Source organism: Triticum aestivum, chromosome 1D (genome assembly GCF_018294505.1).
Source record: "Triticum aestivum cultivar Chinese Spring chromosome 1D, IWGSC CS RefSeq v2.1, whole genome shotgun sequence".
In the NCBI taxonomy this organism is placed as follows: Eukaryota; Viridiplantae; Streptophyta; class Magnoliopsida; order Poales; family Poaceae; genus Triticum; species Triticum aestivum.
Window position 1 is genome coordinate 213,899,742 of NC_057796.1, and position 18,279 is coordinate 213,918,020.

General features: G+C 45.2%; 1 protein-coding gene across 1 annotated transcript; it reads right to left on the minus strand.

Annotated features, from left to right (window-relative positions):
* Positions 1-596: 596 nt before the first annotated feature.
* Positions 597-2,816, minus strand: LOC123167583 (uncharacterized). The gene is made up of 5 exons (XM_044585417.1): positions 2,768-2,816; positions 2,601-2,674; positions 1,868-2,026; positions 1,038-1,174; positions 597-774 (listed from the first exon to the last, which is right to left on the minus strand). Exons 1-5 carry the CDS (start codon positions 2,814-2,816, stop codon positions 597-599), a joined length of 597 nt encoding a protein of 198 aa, XP_044441352.1.
* Between the last annotated feature and the right edge of the window lie 15,463 nt (positions 2,817-18,279).

Genomic DNA, 18,279 nt, shown 5'->3' on the forward strand with positions numbered 1-18,279 from the left:
CAGAACATTAGCATTGTCATGGCCCCCAAAGACAATATTTTAGACAATATTTTAGAAAATATTAGGCATTGTTCATCTTATATAACGAAAAAACTCATAAATGTCGATCGACTACTCCAGAAATGCAATATATAAACCCAGTTGGAATTGATAACTACAAGCTACAGCAGCTCAAAGTGGCAGTAGCTAAAACGCAAGCATTGTTCAAAGACAAACAACAAGAATCCCAGTAATGGATTGAACTCAAGATCCAGCATCACCAATCTTATTGTATGCAAACAATATTATTTTATTTGTTTATATTACTAAAAGGTGTATGAGGTCAGATCAAGAACACTATTATTAAAACAGACATGTCTTCCTTTATGTGAAGAAGTCTGCTCCCTTCATTAATTAGTAGTAATCATTCCATGCTTATCAACCGTGTGCGTGTGCTTGATCATGGTCTGGAGATTACACGCATAGAGGAATAGAATCCTAAACACAATAGCATCAAACAGCGGTGGGTGCTCAACCCATTTACCATACACAAGCAACACTCAAACCATAGCATGTGCATATATAACTTGTGTCACATTGGGGGGTTCAGAATGTACTCAATATATTCTAATAAATATAACATGACCGAATTTCTTTTGGTCAACATCACCTCCGAGCAACTTGATGTAACCACCACCGCAGACAAGCTTTTGCTCATGCTTCACCGTGAACTGCAGCACGAGTGTCTTGTCCTTCTTGCTGAACTCAGGGTACTCCGCCGAGATGGCATAGAACCTGTAGTCCACAAGTAGTAGATATGACAATAGCAGTAGTATAGATTGTAGTAGTAAGCATGCAAGGAAGCACTGCAGCATTTGCTAAACTTTTCAGCTAAAGAACTCTATCTCAAAAGGCCTGAAAGAAGATTACATAAGCACCAGAACACCCTAACCACCACCAATTCTCTTCATAGTTGATGAGACGACATTTACCGTACATAAATCTGATGTAAAAAATTAAGCAATATGATACAACAGCAGGCAAGTAGTATATATCACTCATGGGCATATGGAGCGAGGCGGGAGGCGAGGCGGAGGTAGTTCATGTGCTCAGTGCGCTTGCGGATGGCGCTCTCTGCATAGATCTGGGCGCCGTCGGTGTTGCCCTTCTCGATGGCCTTCTTCACCTTGAGCTTCTGCCATTCAACATATAAACATATAAGTAAAGTATACTAATTCTAGAAGAGAAAACACAAAGCAATAAAGGATAAATGGACCATTTCCCCACAATTTTTTTCCTGATTCAAACATCTAAAGTCCAGCCACTGATGTCTTAAGCATGTGTTGTTGGTATGACCACACATGAGAATCAACTTCAGAGAATAAAAATCACATTTGCTCAAATTATGCAAGAAAATCAAGGGCCCCTGCCCTCCCACTTTCCTAGAACAAAATGAATACATGAGCAGCAGCTCTATAGGACTGATGATGCATGTACTACCTGGGAAAAAGCCACCAGTAGCAGTTTGTTATAGTAGCAGGGTCAGTGAACTTTCCAAATATGGATTCAGCAAATGCATAGTGAGTTCACTTGTTAATTGGCTAGTTTAGTTCTACTAATAACCTACAGAGCAACTAAAACTGTGCTGCTATATATAGACACACAGCGTAGATGAGAAAAATGGAAGACATGAATTTGATGCTATCTTGAAAGTAAAAAAGAACTATATTTATCACAACTTTGAAAAGTAACTAAATAGTGCAATGGTATAATATTTGATACGGCAACCAGGAAGTGGTATAATACAAATGCTGATTAACCAAATTACAAAAGAGATCCCAAACATTTGGTGCTCACAGGTAGAACTTAAGAATCATTGGTGAATTACTAGTGCAGGTGGGTAAGCTCCAGGTGCAGGCGGGTATCCTTGCTGTGGAGGGTAACCTCCCTGCTGCGGCAGGTACCCTGCCGGAGGGTATCCCCCCTGGCCACCGGGTGGGTACCCATGACCATCATTGCCTCTTCCCATTGCTCTCGAAGGATCTAACTGCACATATCATGATCAGACAAATGTTTGTACACGATATATAGAGAAATGTTGCTGTCCCCCCCAAGCATAGTGCTCGAATTACAGGACAGAAATCTTGCAGTCTTTAAGCACATGAATTTCCAATAAACACGTGATGTACTGTATGTAACAGTTGCTAATATATTTTCTTGTCGGTTAGAGGGCCTGTAGCACCCACCGCCACATTGATGTGTTTATGCCAGCTAGAGCAGAACTAATCGTTCTCATTCCAAAACATTTGACTTGGTAAAAGAACCATATGCTTGAGTGAGTGGTGCGTGCAAGCAATCAGACATGGTCCTCTGACTAAAATAAACAGGGCAGCAATAGCCAACCATTCGTGCCGACCTGCCTACCCAAATCCCCATCCCAATTTCCATGTGACCAAACCATGTCCATGTACCATCGTGCCTAACAAGCAGCAATCTATCCATACAGGACGGGTGAAACATGCATGTACTAATCAAACATGAAAGGCATGCATACATGATTAACCAATCGTGGAGAATTTGCGGGTTTTCTGAACCAAAGGCAACAGAGAGATGGAACAGACCTTCCATTCCATGGCACTGGCAGGAGAAGGAGGATGCTCTCCTCGTCGTGCCATCGCTGGCTGATGTGCCTCACCTACAGAGAAGAGAAGAGAAGGGACGAGGGGGTCAGGGAGAGACGGAGAGAAAAGGTCAAGTAGAAGAAGACAAGGGGAGGAGGGATTCATACCGTAGCACCGACCGTCGTCGAGGTCTTGGAGGCTGCGGTGGGTCGCCATGGCCGTTGCTGGTCGCCGTTCCTCCTATCCTACCTGCAGAGATAGAGACAGAGACAGAGACGGGGTGAGATAGAGAGAGAGAGAGGGAGATTGAAGGAGAAGAAGAAGAGGGTGAGATTGAAGGGATTCATACCAGACCATAAAGCCGTCGTGGATGCCTTGGAGTGCTGCGGTGGGTCGCCATGGACGGGCGGCTAGGATTTCCGGCCAGTGGGAGGAGGGTGGATCTGACGGCGGCTTGAGCTGCTGCTGGAGTGGGTGTGGATCCACTGCTGGAGGTGGAGGGAGGGAGAGAAGGGTCGCCGGCGATGGAGGAGGCCGGGGTTGGGGGAGGTCGGCGGCGGCGGTTGGGTTGGATCGAGACAGGGGAGGAGGAAGATGATGCGGGGCTGGGGCTGGGGTTGGGGGAGTGGAGATCGGCGGCGGGGCCGGGTTTGGGGTTGCGGGAGAGGAGAGGATAAGGCGCGGCTCGGGAAGGAGGGTGCCGCCTCCGGCGACGGGAAGCTAGGGTTAGAGAGTGGTGAGGGAGAGGCCATGGCTATGGCTCGCCGGGTGTGACGCCGTCGTCGATGAGCGGCAACGCGTCTGTCGCCGACGAGGCCGAGGCGGGCGACGCGCACGTCTACTATGGAAGAGGCGCCGGGGCCATGGGAGAAGGGGCCAGCGTTGGACAGGACACGCAGGTGGGAGATCTGAATCGTTGGAGAGGGAGAGAGAATGAGGAAGGGCGCGGGCGGCGAGGTTGGTCGAGGACGAGGGAGACGAGGGGAGAGTGAGGGCGGGGCGGAGGTGGGTGGCGGCGAGGTTCAGAGGGGTGGGTGGCGGCGACGAGGGGGACGAGGGGGATCTGCATCGGGGGAGAGGGGAGAGGATCTGACGGGGGAGGGAGAGAAAGAAAAAAAGAATGGAGGCGGGGGGGTGGGTGGAAAATGTCCATGAGGACAGACCTAGGGTTTCGGCTCGGGTGGGTTTGGGCCGTTGGATCCGGAAGCATCCGATGGTGGTTGATGCGTGATCCGCGTGATATGCTCATGGTCCAATCAGAACGCAGCAAACCATTTGATGGCCTTATGACCATATAAATTGGTCGTGATCGATTCAATATAAAAAATTTCATTCCATTTTTCAGTGCTCAAAATGAGTTTTTTTGTGAAAGTCCTATCAAATATTTGTTCAAATGATATCATATTTTGCACAAGTTTACATCTTCGATTTGCAAACAATATTGACAAAGGGAGTTTTTATTTCCTTTGCATGAAAGATCAATTTTCCATTTTTCGAGTGTCCAAAATAAGTTTTTTTAAGGACCTATAATATATTTGTTACAAAATTATGCCAAATCAATTTTCTAAAATACTAGGACATATTTAATGCACAATTGACCAAATGGTTGGGTGTAAAAAGTTTTGATGCACCTCTCGTGAAAAAAGACAAATTTCCGCCGATTCAGCTGAAAGCGGGTCAAATTTGAACTGCAGCTGCCTTATAGTTTTCTCTTTATTTTTTCCAAAAATCATTTCTAGGTACATAAGTATCTATTTAATCAGAGAAACACCAAAAAAATCCAAGATTCAACCACTAGCTAGGAACGGTTATTCCCGCCATTTTGACCGCATTTTGAAATGGGCATAAAAATTTCAAAAAAAATCAAAAAATTGGAAAACCTTCACATTGTGTCATTATATGTGGCCAAGTTACCAACAAAAATTATAAACTTGTAATACGGCAATTATTTTAAAAAAAGTGTTCTCAGAAACGAGCTATCAAGTGTGAAGATTCATGGTTTTCAAGCCAAATGATCAATCTTATGGCCACATTTATGACATAGTTTGTTCAAATGATCTCATGTTGTGCAAGTTTACATCTTGGAATGGTAGACAATGTTGCCTAAGGAAGTTTTCATTTTCTTTGGACGAAAAATTCATTTTCCATTTTTCGAGTGCCCAAAATGAGTTTTTTTGTGAAGGACCTATAATATATTTGTTGCAAAATTGTACCAGATCAATTTTCTAAAATACTAGGACATATTTAATGCACAATTGACCAAATGGTTAGGTGTCAAAAGTTTTTATATACCTCTGGTGAAAAAGACAAATTTCCGCCGATTCAGCTGGAAACGGGTCAAATTTGAACTGCAGCTGCCTTATAGTTTTCTCTTTATTTTTTCCAAAAATCATTTCTAGGTACATAAGTATCTATTTAATTAGAGAAACACCAAAAAATCCAAGATTCAACCACTAGCTAGGAACGGTCATTCCCGTCGTTTTGACCGCATTTTGAAACGGGCATAAAAAATTCAAAAAAATCAAAAAATGGAAAACCTTCGCATTGTGTCATTATATGTGACCAAGTTACCAGGAAAAATAATAAACTTGTAATACGGCAATTCTTTTAAAAAAGTGTTCTCAGAAACGAGCTATCATGTGTGGAGATCAATGGCTTTCAAGCCAGATGATCAATCTTATGGCCACATTCATGGCATAGTTTGTTCAAATGATCTCATATTGTGCACAAGGGTGCATATTGGGATGGCAAACAATCTTGCCTAAGGAAATTTTCATTTTCTTTGAACGAAAAAATCATTTTCCATTTTTCGAGTGCCCCAAATGAGGTTTTTTGTGAAGAACCTACCAAATAATTGTTGCAAAATTGGACCAAATCATTTTTCTAAAATACTAGGCCATATTTAATTCACAATTGACCAAATGTTTGGGTATCAAAAGCCTTGATCCACCTCTGGTGAAAAAGACAAATTCCCGCTGATTCAGTAGGAAGCGGGTCGGATTTGAACTGTAGCTGCCTCATAGTTTGCTCTTTATTTTTTCCAAAAATCATTTCTAAGTACACAACTATCTATTTAATCAGAGAAACATCAAAATGTTTCCAAGATTCAACAACTAGCTAGGAACGGTCAAGCCCGCCGTTTTGACCGCATTTTGAAACGGGCATAAAAAATTCAAAAAAATCAAAAAATTGGAAAACATTCCCATTGTGTCATCATATGTGACCAAGTTTCCAAGAAAAATAATAAACTTGTAATACGGAAATTATTTTAAAAAAGTGTTCTCAGAAATGAGCTATCATGTGTGAAGATTCATGGCTTTCAAGCCAAATGATCAATCTTATGGCCACATTCATGGCATAGTTTGTTCAAATGATCTCATATTGTGCACAATGGTGCATCTTGGAATTCCAAACAATGTTGCCTAAGGGGGTTTTCATTTTCTTTGCACGGAAAATTCATTTTCCAATTTTCGAGTGCCCGAGATGAGGTTTTTTTGTGAAGGAACTACCAAATAATTATTCCAAAAATGGACCAAATCAATTTTATAAAATACTAGGCCATGTTTAATGCATAATTGACAAAATGGTTGGGTGTAAAAAGTTTTGATCCACCACTGGTGAAAAAGACAAATTCCCGCCGATTCAGTAGGAAGCGGGTCAAATTTGAACTGCAGCTGCCTCATAGTTTGCTCTTTATTTTTTTCCAAAAATCATTTATAGGTACATAAGTATCTATTTTATCATAGAAACACCAAAAGTTTTCCAAGATTCAACCACTAGCTAGGAACGGTCAAGCCCGCCGTTTTGACCGCATTTTGAAACGGGCATAAAAAATTCAAAAAAAATATAAAAATTGGAAAACCTTCGCATTGTGTCATTATATGTGACCAAGTTTACAGGAAAAATAATAAACTTGTAATACGGAAATTATTTTAAAAAAGTGTTCTAAAAAATGAGCTATCATGCGTGAAGATTCATGGCTTTCAAGCCAAATGATCAATCTATGGCCACATTCATGGCATAGTTTGTTCAAATGATCTATATTGTGCACAAGGGTGCATCTTGGAATTCCAAACAATGTTGCCTAAGGGAGTTTTCATTTTCTTTGCACGGACAATTCATTTTCCATTTTTCGAGTGCCCGAAATGAGGTTTTTTGTGAAGGAACTACCAAATAATTGTTGCAAAAATGGACCAAATCAATTTTATAAAATACTAGGCCATGTTTAATGCACAATTGACAAAATGGTTAGGTGTAAAAAGTTTTGATCCACCTCTGGTGAAAAAGACAAATTCCCGCCGATTCAGTAGGAAGCGGGTCAAACTTGAACTGCAGCTGCCTCATAGTTTGCTATTAATTTTTTCCAAAAATCATTTCTAGTTACATAAGTACCTATTTAATCATAAATACATGGTTTGGTTGCGATACGTCGAGGTTTGGATGGTGGCCGAGGGCCCCAACTCTAGAGCGCGTAAACTCACATGCCCGCCGCGTGGTCACCGCGTGACCATGGCGTTGCCATGTGTTCTGGGCGGCCTAGGCATGTCTAGTGGGTTGGGGACTCCCCAGGTAGGTGCTAGGAAGAAAATCACAACATAAGATTCTCACGAGGAGACCGATCGATGCTCAAACATGAATAAGCAGCCAAGTGTTTGATTAGCGGTACGGGAAATGCACATGGCTAATGGGCGTGAGTTTTGGCTGAGGATGATCAGTTACTAAGAAGACCGTCTTCACAAATTTTCAGCTCAAAAGAAGGAGCCTAGGTGGTACTTGCTTTGCAAAGTACCACATTGGACATAAATACGAATGTTGAAGCTGGGCTCAAAATAATGAATGGATTGAGCTGGCATTTGGTGGAGGATGGTTATTTGGGCATAGGAAAGCACTGTAGAAAATGGATACCATTTGGACATGCCAAAGTGGTACTTCCTTCACAAAGTGTTTTTCTGAACAGAATAGGAAAATTAATATTTTTGAATTATTTTTGAACTAGGCAAGGAAGGTTTTTTACATATTTGACGAAGATATGACCCAAAGAATTTATGAGATTTTTTGGGAATTTTGGGAATGACAGAAATATAGGTTGCTCCACAACCTAGGGCAAAAACTGCCACATGGACATGACACATAGGCAAAACTGATGAGGTGGCGCCTAGTCATAGCAACCCACCACAATTTACAAGGTTATGACCATCTATATTGGTCATGATCAGCTAGAAATAAGGCAGCGGACCAGTGCTATCTGCTTTATTACCATTTCGTGTAAGGAAATTACGACCTTTCTGACCAAAATGGTCATTATAGTTTAGGGTTTGGAGCCTCCCGAACAGCTTTTGACCAATTGGTCTGAAATGGTCATAGATCTATGACCAATTCTTCCAGGGTCACTGACAGAAGGTCACTAGTTGACATATTTCTTGTAGTGTTTGTGCGTAATAAGGAGGCACTTCCGGTGGGTCCGAGCTGACAGCGGAGGGAACCTTTTTTCGCGAAATACGGTGGCCCGTCAGGTGGGTCCCAGCAGTCAGGGGGGAAACGTTTTTTCGCAAAATACGGTGGCCCGTCCAGTGGGTCCCTGCTGTCAGGTGGAGGAATCATTATTTTCCGCGTAATAAAGAGGCACTTCCTTGCTGCGGCCGTGGACCCAACTGTCAGCCTCTCCACGTACAGTATACTTCCGATGGAAGTCGATCCTTGACCACGTTGACCACGCCGCGTTCCGTTGCATGCATGCGTCCATGGGCGTGGTGCGTCCCCACTATCAGCCTCTCACGTACAGTCATCTTCCGATGACTCTCGGTTGTTGACCACGTTGACCACACCGTGCCGAGCGCACCAAGGCCGGTGGACGACGGCGAGGCCCCAGACTGGAACGACCCGGAGATGGGGAAGACGGGGCAGTGGAGTCGCAGATGGAGAGGAGTGGGAAACTTGACTGGTTCGCGGGTGGGCGCTCTACTGCTACTACTAGGAAAACCCTTTCCAGTAGCGCTGGGTTTCTTGCTATTAGTAGCGCGGGCGGGCGCGCTACTGCTACGGCGCTACAGCTATTTTTTAGCAGTAGCGCTTGTTTGGCCCAGCGCTACTGGTATCTAAAGCTAGCTGTAGCGCGTTTTCACCCAGCGCTACTGATAATTATCTACAGCGTGTGGAACTAGCCAGCACTACTGTTACTTGAGTGCTACTAGTAATCTTTACCCCCACGCCACTGCTAACTTTTGTATTTTTTTTTGCGTTTTGGCTCTGTACACAATTAAACAGATCCACCGTTTATACAATAACATGCATATTCATTGAAAAGCAAGTGAGTCATCGATGAGCCAAAGTTATTAGAAGTCTCAACATGTCTCAAATATCTTATCATCATCAATCATGGTCGAATACATGTCTCGAAATAGCGTTACAAGTCATTACAAGTTCTCAATACATGCAACTACATGGTCACATACTCATGTTTCATCATCAATGTAGACTATGATATGACGCATAGAAGATAAGAGCAATCACGATGATCAAAAGCGGTATTATGTAGTAGTTTTTGAGGCGGCGCTGGTTCTGAATCCCCTGTTGTGCCATGAACCTCAAGTAACTAGCTTCGGCTTCCGCTCTGCTATCAAACCCTTTCTTGCTTCTGCCGGAGAAGCCAGAGACCTGGGCCTGACACTCTGGCCACTCATCATACACACCAGGAACATGCCCTACATACACGGCATACCACTTCCTCGCCATCGTTGATCTATTACCTGTCAGAGATGCACATATATATACCATGAAGCGAATTCAACAAAACAATTATGAAATAGAAGCAACATATATAGTAAACATAGTTAACTAATTTTATCGTACCGAAAGTAATTAACTAGAGCGCGGCACCATACATCTAATAGTTTCGTCGTACAGAAAGTAACAAGTAACTAAACAGACACATTGTTTTTAAGCAGTGCACTCTTCCCATCTGTCCATATCCGGAAGGGTGCACCCAAGCTTAGTGAAAGGCGTCATGTCCTGACGCTGTAGGGCAATGCGGGTTCGGATGTCAGCTCGCGATATTGGGCCGGCGTAGAACATCCCATTCTCTTCGAGGACATCTTTGATGATGATGGGCGCAATTTCCTGTTGGATCCGGTAGAAATCATTTCGAAGTCGATTATCGGCACGGCTCCAAAGGCTTCGGCCCATCTCTGGATATGGGTATCGGATGAAGATTTCATGCAAAGTGATTGCACATCCCTTTTGTAGTCCATCATTAGATGGATGACGTAGAATCCATCATTCTCACTTCTTGCCGGTTGCTGGATGCAACAGAAGTCAGTCTTGTGGCTGAAACAAAGCCCGGCCTTATTTGTTTTTTTGTGTTGGATGTAGCCACCCCGCATGCTGAAGCCCAGCATAGCTCTGTCCAGAACATACTTTATGTGTGTGTAATCTTTCTTCTGTATGTTCTTCGACGGGTCCAAATATAGAGCGCGGGAGTAACGCGGGTAAAGAACAATGAGAACGGCACGACACCCCCCGCTGCGCAAAATACATGATCAAGTTTAGCCTCCATGCGTGCAAAGTAACTATTGAAATGCATGAAAGGATGTATGTGTTATAGTGCTATCCGCGGATGACTTACCTGGGATGATAAGGTAGGAGAATCGTTTCTTTGTCCTTATTGCTGACCAAGAATTCTTCGATGTACTGACTCGCATATTGACGGTTGGCGTCGTTGATTGACAAGAAGCCCTCATGCATGTAGTATGGGTCCGCGACCGCAAGACCGGTGACTTGCTCTCTCCTGATGATGTAGTTCATGTGCAGCGCATACAGGCGGACGAACGTAAAATCGAGTGTCCTCATTTGAAACATCTGGAAGATGTAATCAAACCTCAGGAAGAAGAGGTCCGCGGGGCATGTGTGGACATACATCTTGCAACTGCTCGGCACATGAACCGTATAAAGTGGGTATCCTGGATCATCCGAGGCGAGGAGGCTTCTCTCTGTCGAAAGCACATGGTCATGGAGTCTCCTGAGATCCCCTTCTATGGCAGCTAGTGCATTCGCCGGTACCATTGGCTGTCCCGCGACATGGATTAATGGCGCATGTTTCATCGGTACATGGTCAACCTTGGTCGAAGGCGGCTGGCTGCTAGAACCAACATTGCCAGCTTTATTGGATTTTCTCGCCGCCGGTCTCTTCCTCTGCTTCTTCTTGGTGGGTTGAGGTGCTGGTGGGTCTGTCAAACCCTCCCTGAGCACCACCCCTAGTGTTGTCGGGTTCAGCATTGGACGACTCTAGCTAAGTAGTTGAGCTTGGGTGGAGCCGGCATCTGGAGGCGTGTCCTGCAAGGATTGCATGAACAAAGACTTCTTGCACTCCTGAGGACGTTCCGGCTCTGGCACATGCATCTCATATTCATGTGGTTGACTCATTGTTACTTCGTTGTCAAAGGTAGTGTTGAAATACTGGTTAGGGTCATCGTCGGCCTCCTCCATGTCATGATCCCTATCCTCTTCCATTGGGCAGATGGCATCATCTGCCGGCGGAACGGTTGGCCCTCCTTCCTCATGTCTCTCGATCTCAGCAAGCAGCACAGACGATGGTTGTACTTGTGTAGGTGGTGTTGTGGTCATACCTTCCTGAGGTCCCGTTGATGTGCTCCCGGCCACCTCGACACGAAGAAGATTTTTCGGCCACAGGATCGGCCAATTTTTGCATTGGCCAAGCTGCGTGGGGGTCTCGTCATCCTCTCCATCGGTTTGTATCGGACGAGGGAGACCCTCGTAGCCCGCTTTCACACTCGCCACGGAGACCCTTAAGGCGTTATCAGGCATCTACCGGTGGTGAAACAATCGATCCTTAGGCTTCACTATAGTACCCTTCCCCACATCCACCAACCCGGACTTCATGTTGTAAAGGAGGGTGCACGGAGTGGAGTCGGCCTACAAATACATATACGTGCGGCGTCAGAGATCCAAAAAGAACGGCAACTGAAGATTAATTAATTAGTTGAGTTGATGAAGGTGCGACGACGCGTATTTACCGTGAGGGCATCGAGCTCAGCCAATGTCGACGACCCAACATTCAAGCCAGAGACGGAGCTAGGGCTGCTGTGAGAGCTGGGCGGAGGAGCAGGTGCTGGAGGAGGTGCGGGTGCGGTTGCCATACTAGGTACGGGTATGGGTGCGATGTTCATTGAGTTGCTCCCGGTGAAGCTGGGCATGGGAAAATCACTTGGTGGCGCATTTGGATTTTGTTGCACCCATGTGACCACTGTTGGAATCAAGCTTGTAAAGGCATCCACGAAATCAGATCTACAGGCAGCGATTATCTCAGCTTTGGTCTCAGCTTTTGCTTTCCCCATCGCCCGCGCCACCTTCTCGTCGATAGTCACTTGACTGAACTTCTTTCTCTGTCTTTTGGCCTCGGGGTCCTTGCTATAATAGTACTTCCAAGTGGCCCCATCCCCGGTGCCATGCACACGTCCATATTGCGGCCGCTGGCCGGGCGGGTGTCCCATCATTATGTTCATGGCCCGGATGAAATGAGTGTCCCACTTGTACTTCGCCGACGACTGAGTCGACGAGTCGCTCTCGGCCGCAAGCTTGTGTTGCTCTCTCTGCAAAATGGACCGTGAATCATTTACGAATGCGACTAGAATGTAGTAGACTTCGTTGATCAGAACGTATGTAAAGTGGTAAAAGGATAATTACCAGTAATCTCATGAATTTCCTAGTCGGCCCGTCGGTGAAAAAATGTTTTTCTTGGGGTCCCACGAGAATCGGGCCCTGATGAGGTCGTGCTCCTGCTGGTCGTTGAACTCAGCCAATGGGTCTGGGATCCCCTGACGTTCACGTTCTGCGTCCTCCTTAGCCCACACGGGCCTCTTTCCCGTGTAACCACGACTTCCAAGGTGGTGGTTCCCCATGTTCTTTGCCTGCAGCTGCTTGCCTCTCTCTGACCTGGCCTTGGCATCTTCTTCATTGCAAGTCTCCTTGAACTTTTCAAAGTCCTCTATCGTAATTTTCGGATTGTCTGCAACAATCTCGGCGTAGGTTTCATGGTCTACTTGAATCGCCTTTTTCACCCTAGTTTTCCAAGCACTCAATGCGTTGCTGAACTTCCCTAGGGCTTTGTTGTTGATTTTTTTTCATGGCATCATCATCCCATGGGTCGACTTCGTCATTACGACCGGGGAATAGGAATCTTGCGTGCAACCTAGTTAGAAGCAGCTTCTTCAACTGATCATTCTTCCGTATTTTTGTGGTGTTGATGTTAGCGGTATCCCGTAGGATGCATGCTAGTTGGTTGCCGTAACACGCTGCCACTTCTCGCGACTCTATTGGCTCGAACTCGCCAGGGTGCACCGCCGTGACCACCAGTCTTCCGGTGCCGAGCTCATTTCGGCGTCGTGTCCTCTTTTCCTTCTTTCCCTCACTGGCTTGGGAGGTCCCACCTTCCGTGCTATAGTTAGGAACATCATCAGCGCCAGTCTCAGTGCCGGTGTCGTTGGTGGCATCAGTGTCGGCGCCGGCGCCACCACCGTCGTCATTCGTTGACAAGGCGGTCCGGACACCCAGCTTCCTGTCTCTCCTGATCCACCAGAAAGTCGAGGTAGGCGTGTGCTCGACCTAATTGGGAGTGAGAACCTCCGGCCTCATCGGTGTCGGTCATGTTTCCTAGGGTTCAATGTCGTAGTCGTTTAATTATCGAGCTTTATATAATAAAGTGAATAATGACAAAAAAGTGACCTTTGTTTTGCCAGAAATGTCGTTTCATTCCCGTCGCGACAAATCTCAAGCACTCGATATGTCCAACTTTCTAGCACAAGTCATGCCGAAATTCACGGAAAATTTCGGCATGACCTTTGCTAGAAAGTGCACATATAGAGCGCCTGAAATTTGCCGGAATGGAAATGAATCAACATTTTCGGCAAAACATAGGCCACTTAGCAATCGGTTTCTGGCAAAACAAGCACAGACATAGTAGTGCTACGTCTTGAGCTTGCGTTGGTTTTCCTTGAAGAGGAAAGGGTGATGCAGCACAGTAGGGTAAGTATTTCCCTCAGTTTTTGAGAACCAAGGTATCAATCCAGTAGGAAGCTCCACAAAAAGTCCCTCGTACCTACACAAACAAACAAAGAACTCGCAACCAACGCAATAAAGGAGTTGTCAATCCCTTCACGGCCACTTGCGAAAGTGAGATCTAATAGAGATGATATGATAAAGTAAATATATTTTTGGTATTAAATATAGATGCAAATAAAAGTAGATTGGAAGCAAATATGATAAGAGATAGACCCAAGGGCCATAGGTTTCACTAGAGGCTTCTCTCAAGATAGCTTAAGTATTACGGTGGGTGAACAAATTACTGTCGAGCAATTGATAGAAAAGCGAATAATTATGAGATTATCTAGGCATGATCATGTATATAGGCATCACGTCCGCAACAAGTAGACCGACTCCTGCCTGCATCTTCTACTATTACTCCACACATCGACCGACTCCTGCCTGCATCTAGAGTATTAAGTTCATAAAGAACAGAGTAACGCATTAAGCAAGATGACATGATGTAGAGGGATAAATTCATGCAATATGATATAAACCCCATCTTTTTATCCTCGATGGCAACAATACAATACGTGCCTTGCTGCCCCTGCTGTCACTGGGAAAGGACACCGCAAGATTGAACCCAAAGCTAAGCACTTCTCCCATGGCAAGAAAGATCAATCTAGTAGGCCAAACCAAACTGATAATTCGAAGAGACTTGCAAAGATAACCAATCATACATAAAAGAATTCATAGATTCAAATACTTCTCATAGATAAACTTGATCATAAACCCACAATTCATCGGATCTCGACAAACACACCACAAAAAGAGTTTACATCGAATAGATCTCCACAAGAGGGGGGGAGAACATTGTATTGAGATCCAAAAAGAGAGAAGAAGCCATCTAGCTAATAACTATGGACCCGAAGGTCTGTGGTAAACTACTCACAACTCATCGGAAGGGCTATGGTGTTGATGTAGAAGCCCTCCGTGATCGATTCCCCCTCCGGCGGAGCGCCGACGAAGGCTCCAAGATGGGATCTCGTGGATACAGAAGGTTACGGCGGTGGAAATTGTGTTTCGGATACTCCCTGGATGTTTTCGGGGTACGTAGGTATATATAGGAGGAAGAAGTAGGTCGGTGGCCGCACGTGGAGCCCAGGAGGCAGGGGCACGCCCTGTAGGGGGGCGCCCTCCACCCTCCGGCCGCCTCGTTCCGCTCTTGACTTTGGCACTCTATATTCCTCTGGATCGATTCGTTCAAAAATAACGCTCCAAAGGTTTTAATTCCGTTGGACTGTTCCGTTTGATATCTTTTCTCGAAATAGCTGAAATAGGCAAAAGAAACAGCAATACGGGCTGGGCCTCCGGTAGTAGGTTAGACCAAAAATGATATAAATGTGAAATAAATCCATAAACATCCAAACGGGAGGGGTATATATATAGCATGGAACAATCAAAAATTATAGATACGTTGGAGAGTACAGCATCCCAAGCTTACTTCTGCTCGTCTCGAGTAAGTAAATGATAAAAACAGAATTCTTTGATGTGGAAGCTACTAATAATTCTTAATGTAATCTTCTTTATTGGTAGCGATGAATGTTCAGATCCAAATGATACAAAATAAAAGTTCATATTAACATGAAAATAGTGATACTTCAAGTATACTAATCAAAGTAATCATGTCTTCTCAAAATAACATGGCCAAAGAAAGTTATCCCTACAAAATCATATAGTCTGGCTAAGCTCTATCTTCATCACACAAAGTATTTAATCATGCACAACCCCGATGACAAGCCAAGCAATTGTTTCATACTTTAATAATTTCAAACTTTTTCAACTTTCACGCAATACATGAGCGTTAGCCATGGACATAGCACTATATATGGAGTAGAATGGTGGTTGTGGAGAAGACAAAAAGGAGAAGATAGTCTCACATCAACTAGGCGTATCAACGGGCTATGGAGATGCCCATTAATAGATATCAATGTGAGTGAGTAGGGATTGCCATGCAACGGATGCACTAGAGCTATAAATATATGAAAGCTCAACAAATGAAACTAAGTGGGTGTGCATCCAACTCGCTTGCTCACGAAGACCTAGGGCAATTTGAGGAAGCCCATCATTGGAATATACAAGCCAAGTTCTATAATGAAAAATTCCCACTAGTATATGAAAGTGACAACATAGGAGACTCTCTATCATGAAGATCATGGTGCTACTTTGAAGCACAAGTGTGGAAAAGAGATAGTAAGTGTTTTCTTTTTATTTTTGGTTCTTTTTCTTTGCCCTTTTTTTGGCCTTTCTTTTTTTCTTTTTGGCCTATCAAAGTTGATTACAATATATAGTTTTTTTATAGTTTGCAGATATCTCACTTCTGGGGGAATCATGTCTTCATCATCGCTTTCCTCCCTGGTGACAAGTGCCTTTGATAGATGTAAGATCATCGAGCCGCACTTCAAACCATTGTTTGCACCTCATAGAATTACGACTCAAGCGCGAACAAGATCCTACTCCTAGTTGTTGTAAATTATTGCCCTAGAGGCAATATAAATTGGGTTATTATTATATTTCCTTGTTCATAGATAATCGTTATTATCCCTGCCTAGAAATGTATTGATAGGAAAACTCAGATACATGTGTGGATACATAGACAACACCATGTCCCTAGTAAGCCTCTAGTTGACTAGCTCGTTGATCAATAGATGGTTATGGTTTCCTGACCATGGACATTGGATGTTGTTGATAACGGGATCACATCATTAGGAGAATGATGTGATGGACAAGACCCAATCCTAAGCCTAGCACAAGATCGTGTAGTTCGTTTGCTAAGAGCTTTTCTAATGTCAAGTATCATTTCCTTAGACCATGAGATTGTGCAACTCCTGGATACCGTAGGAATGCTTTGGGTGTACCAAACGTCACAACGTAACTGGGTGGCTATAAAGGTGCATTACACGTATCTCCGAAAGTGTCTGTTGGGTTGGCACGAATCGAGACTGGGATTTGTCACTCCGTGTAAACGGAGAGGTATCTCTGGGCCCACTCGGTAGGACATCATCATAATGTGCACAATGTGATCAAGGAGTTGATCACGGGATGATGTGTTGCGGAACGAGTAAAGAGACTTGCCGGTAACGAGATTGAACAAGGTATCGGGATACCGACGATCGAATCTCGGGCAAGTAACATACCGATTTACAAAGGGAATTGTATACGGGATTGATTGAATCCCCGACATCGTGGTTCATCCGATGAGATCATCGTGGAACATGTGGGAGCCAACATGGGTATCCAAATCCCGTTGTTGGTTATTGGCCGGAGAACGTCTCGGTCATGTCTGCATGGTTCCCGAACCCGTAGGGTCTACACACTTAAGGTTCGATGACGCTAGGGTTATAGGGAATAGATATACGTGGTTACTGAATGTTGTTCGGAGTCCCGGATGAGATCCCAGACGTCACGAGGAGTTTCGGAATGGTTCGGAGGTAAAGATTTATATATGGGAAGTCCCGTTTTGGCCACCGGAAGAGTTTCGGGCGTCACCGGTAATGTACCGGGACCACCGGAGGGTTCCGGGGGTCCACCGGGAGGGGCCACCAGCCCCGAAGGGCCCTATGGGCTGTATGTGGAGAGGGACCAGCCCCTTAGTGGGCTGGGCGCCTTCCCCCCCAAGGCCCATGCGCCTAAGGGTTTGGGGGAACCCTAAGGGGAGGCGCCCCCCTTGCCTTGGGGGGCAAGGCAACCCCCCTGGCCGCCGCCCCCTCCTCAGATTGGATCTGAGGGGGCCGGCCCCCCTCTACCTTGCCCCTATATATATGTGGGGGGTGGGAGGGCAGCAGCAACCCAAGTTTTGGCGCAGCCCTCCCCCTCTTCCATGTCCTCCTCCTCTCCCGCGGTGCTTGGCGAAGCCCTGCAGGATTGCCACGCTCCTCCATCACCACCACGCCGTCATGCTGCTGCTGGACGGAGTCTTCCCCAACCTCTCCCTCTCTCCTTGCTGGATCAAGGCGTGGGAGACGTCACCGGGCTGCACGTGTGTTGAACGCGGAGGCACCGTTCTTCGGTGCTTAGATCGGAATCAACCGCGATCTGAATCGCTACGAGTACGACTCCTTCATCCGCGTTCTTGCAACGCTTCCGCATCGCGATCTACAAGGGTATGTAGATGCACTCCCCTTCCCCTCGTTGCCAGATTACTCCATAGATTGATCTTGGTGATGCGTAGAAAATTTTGAATTTCTGCTACGTTCCCCAACAGTGGCATCATGAGCTAGGTCTATGCGTAGTTTCTATGCACGAGTAGAACACAAAGTAGTTGTGGGCGTCGATTTTGTCAATTTACTTGCCGTTACTAGTCTTATCTTGATTCGGCGGCATCGTGGGATGAAGCGGCCCGGACCGACCTTACACGTACACTTACGTGAGACAGGTTCCACCGACTGACATGCACTAGTTGCATAAGGTGGCTAGCGGGTGTCTGTCTCTCCCACTTTAGTCGGATCGGATTCGATGAAAAGGGTCCTTATGAAGGGTAAATAGAAATTGGCATATCACGTTGTGGCTTTTGCGTAGGTAAGAAACGTTCTTGCTAGAATCCCATAGCAGCCACGTAAAACATGCAACAACAATTAGAGGACGT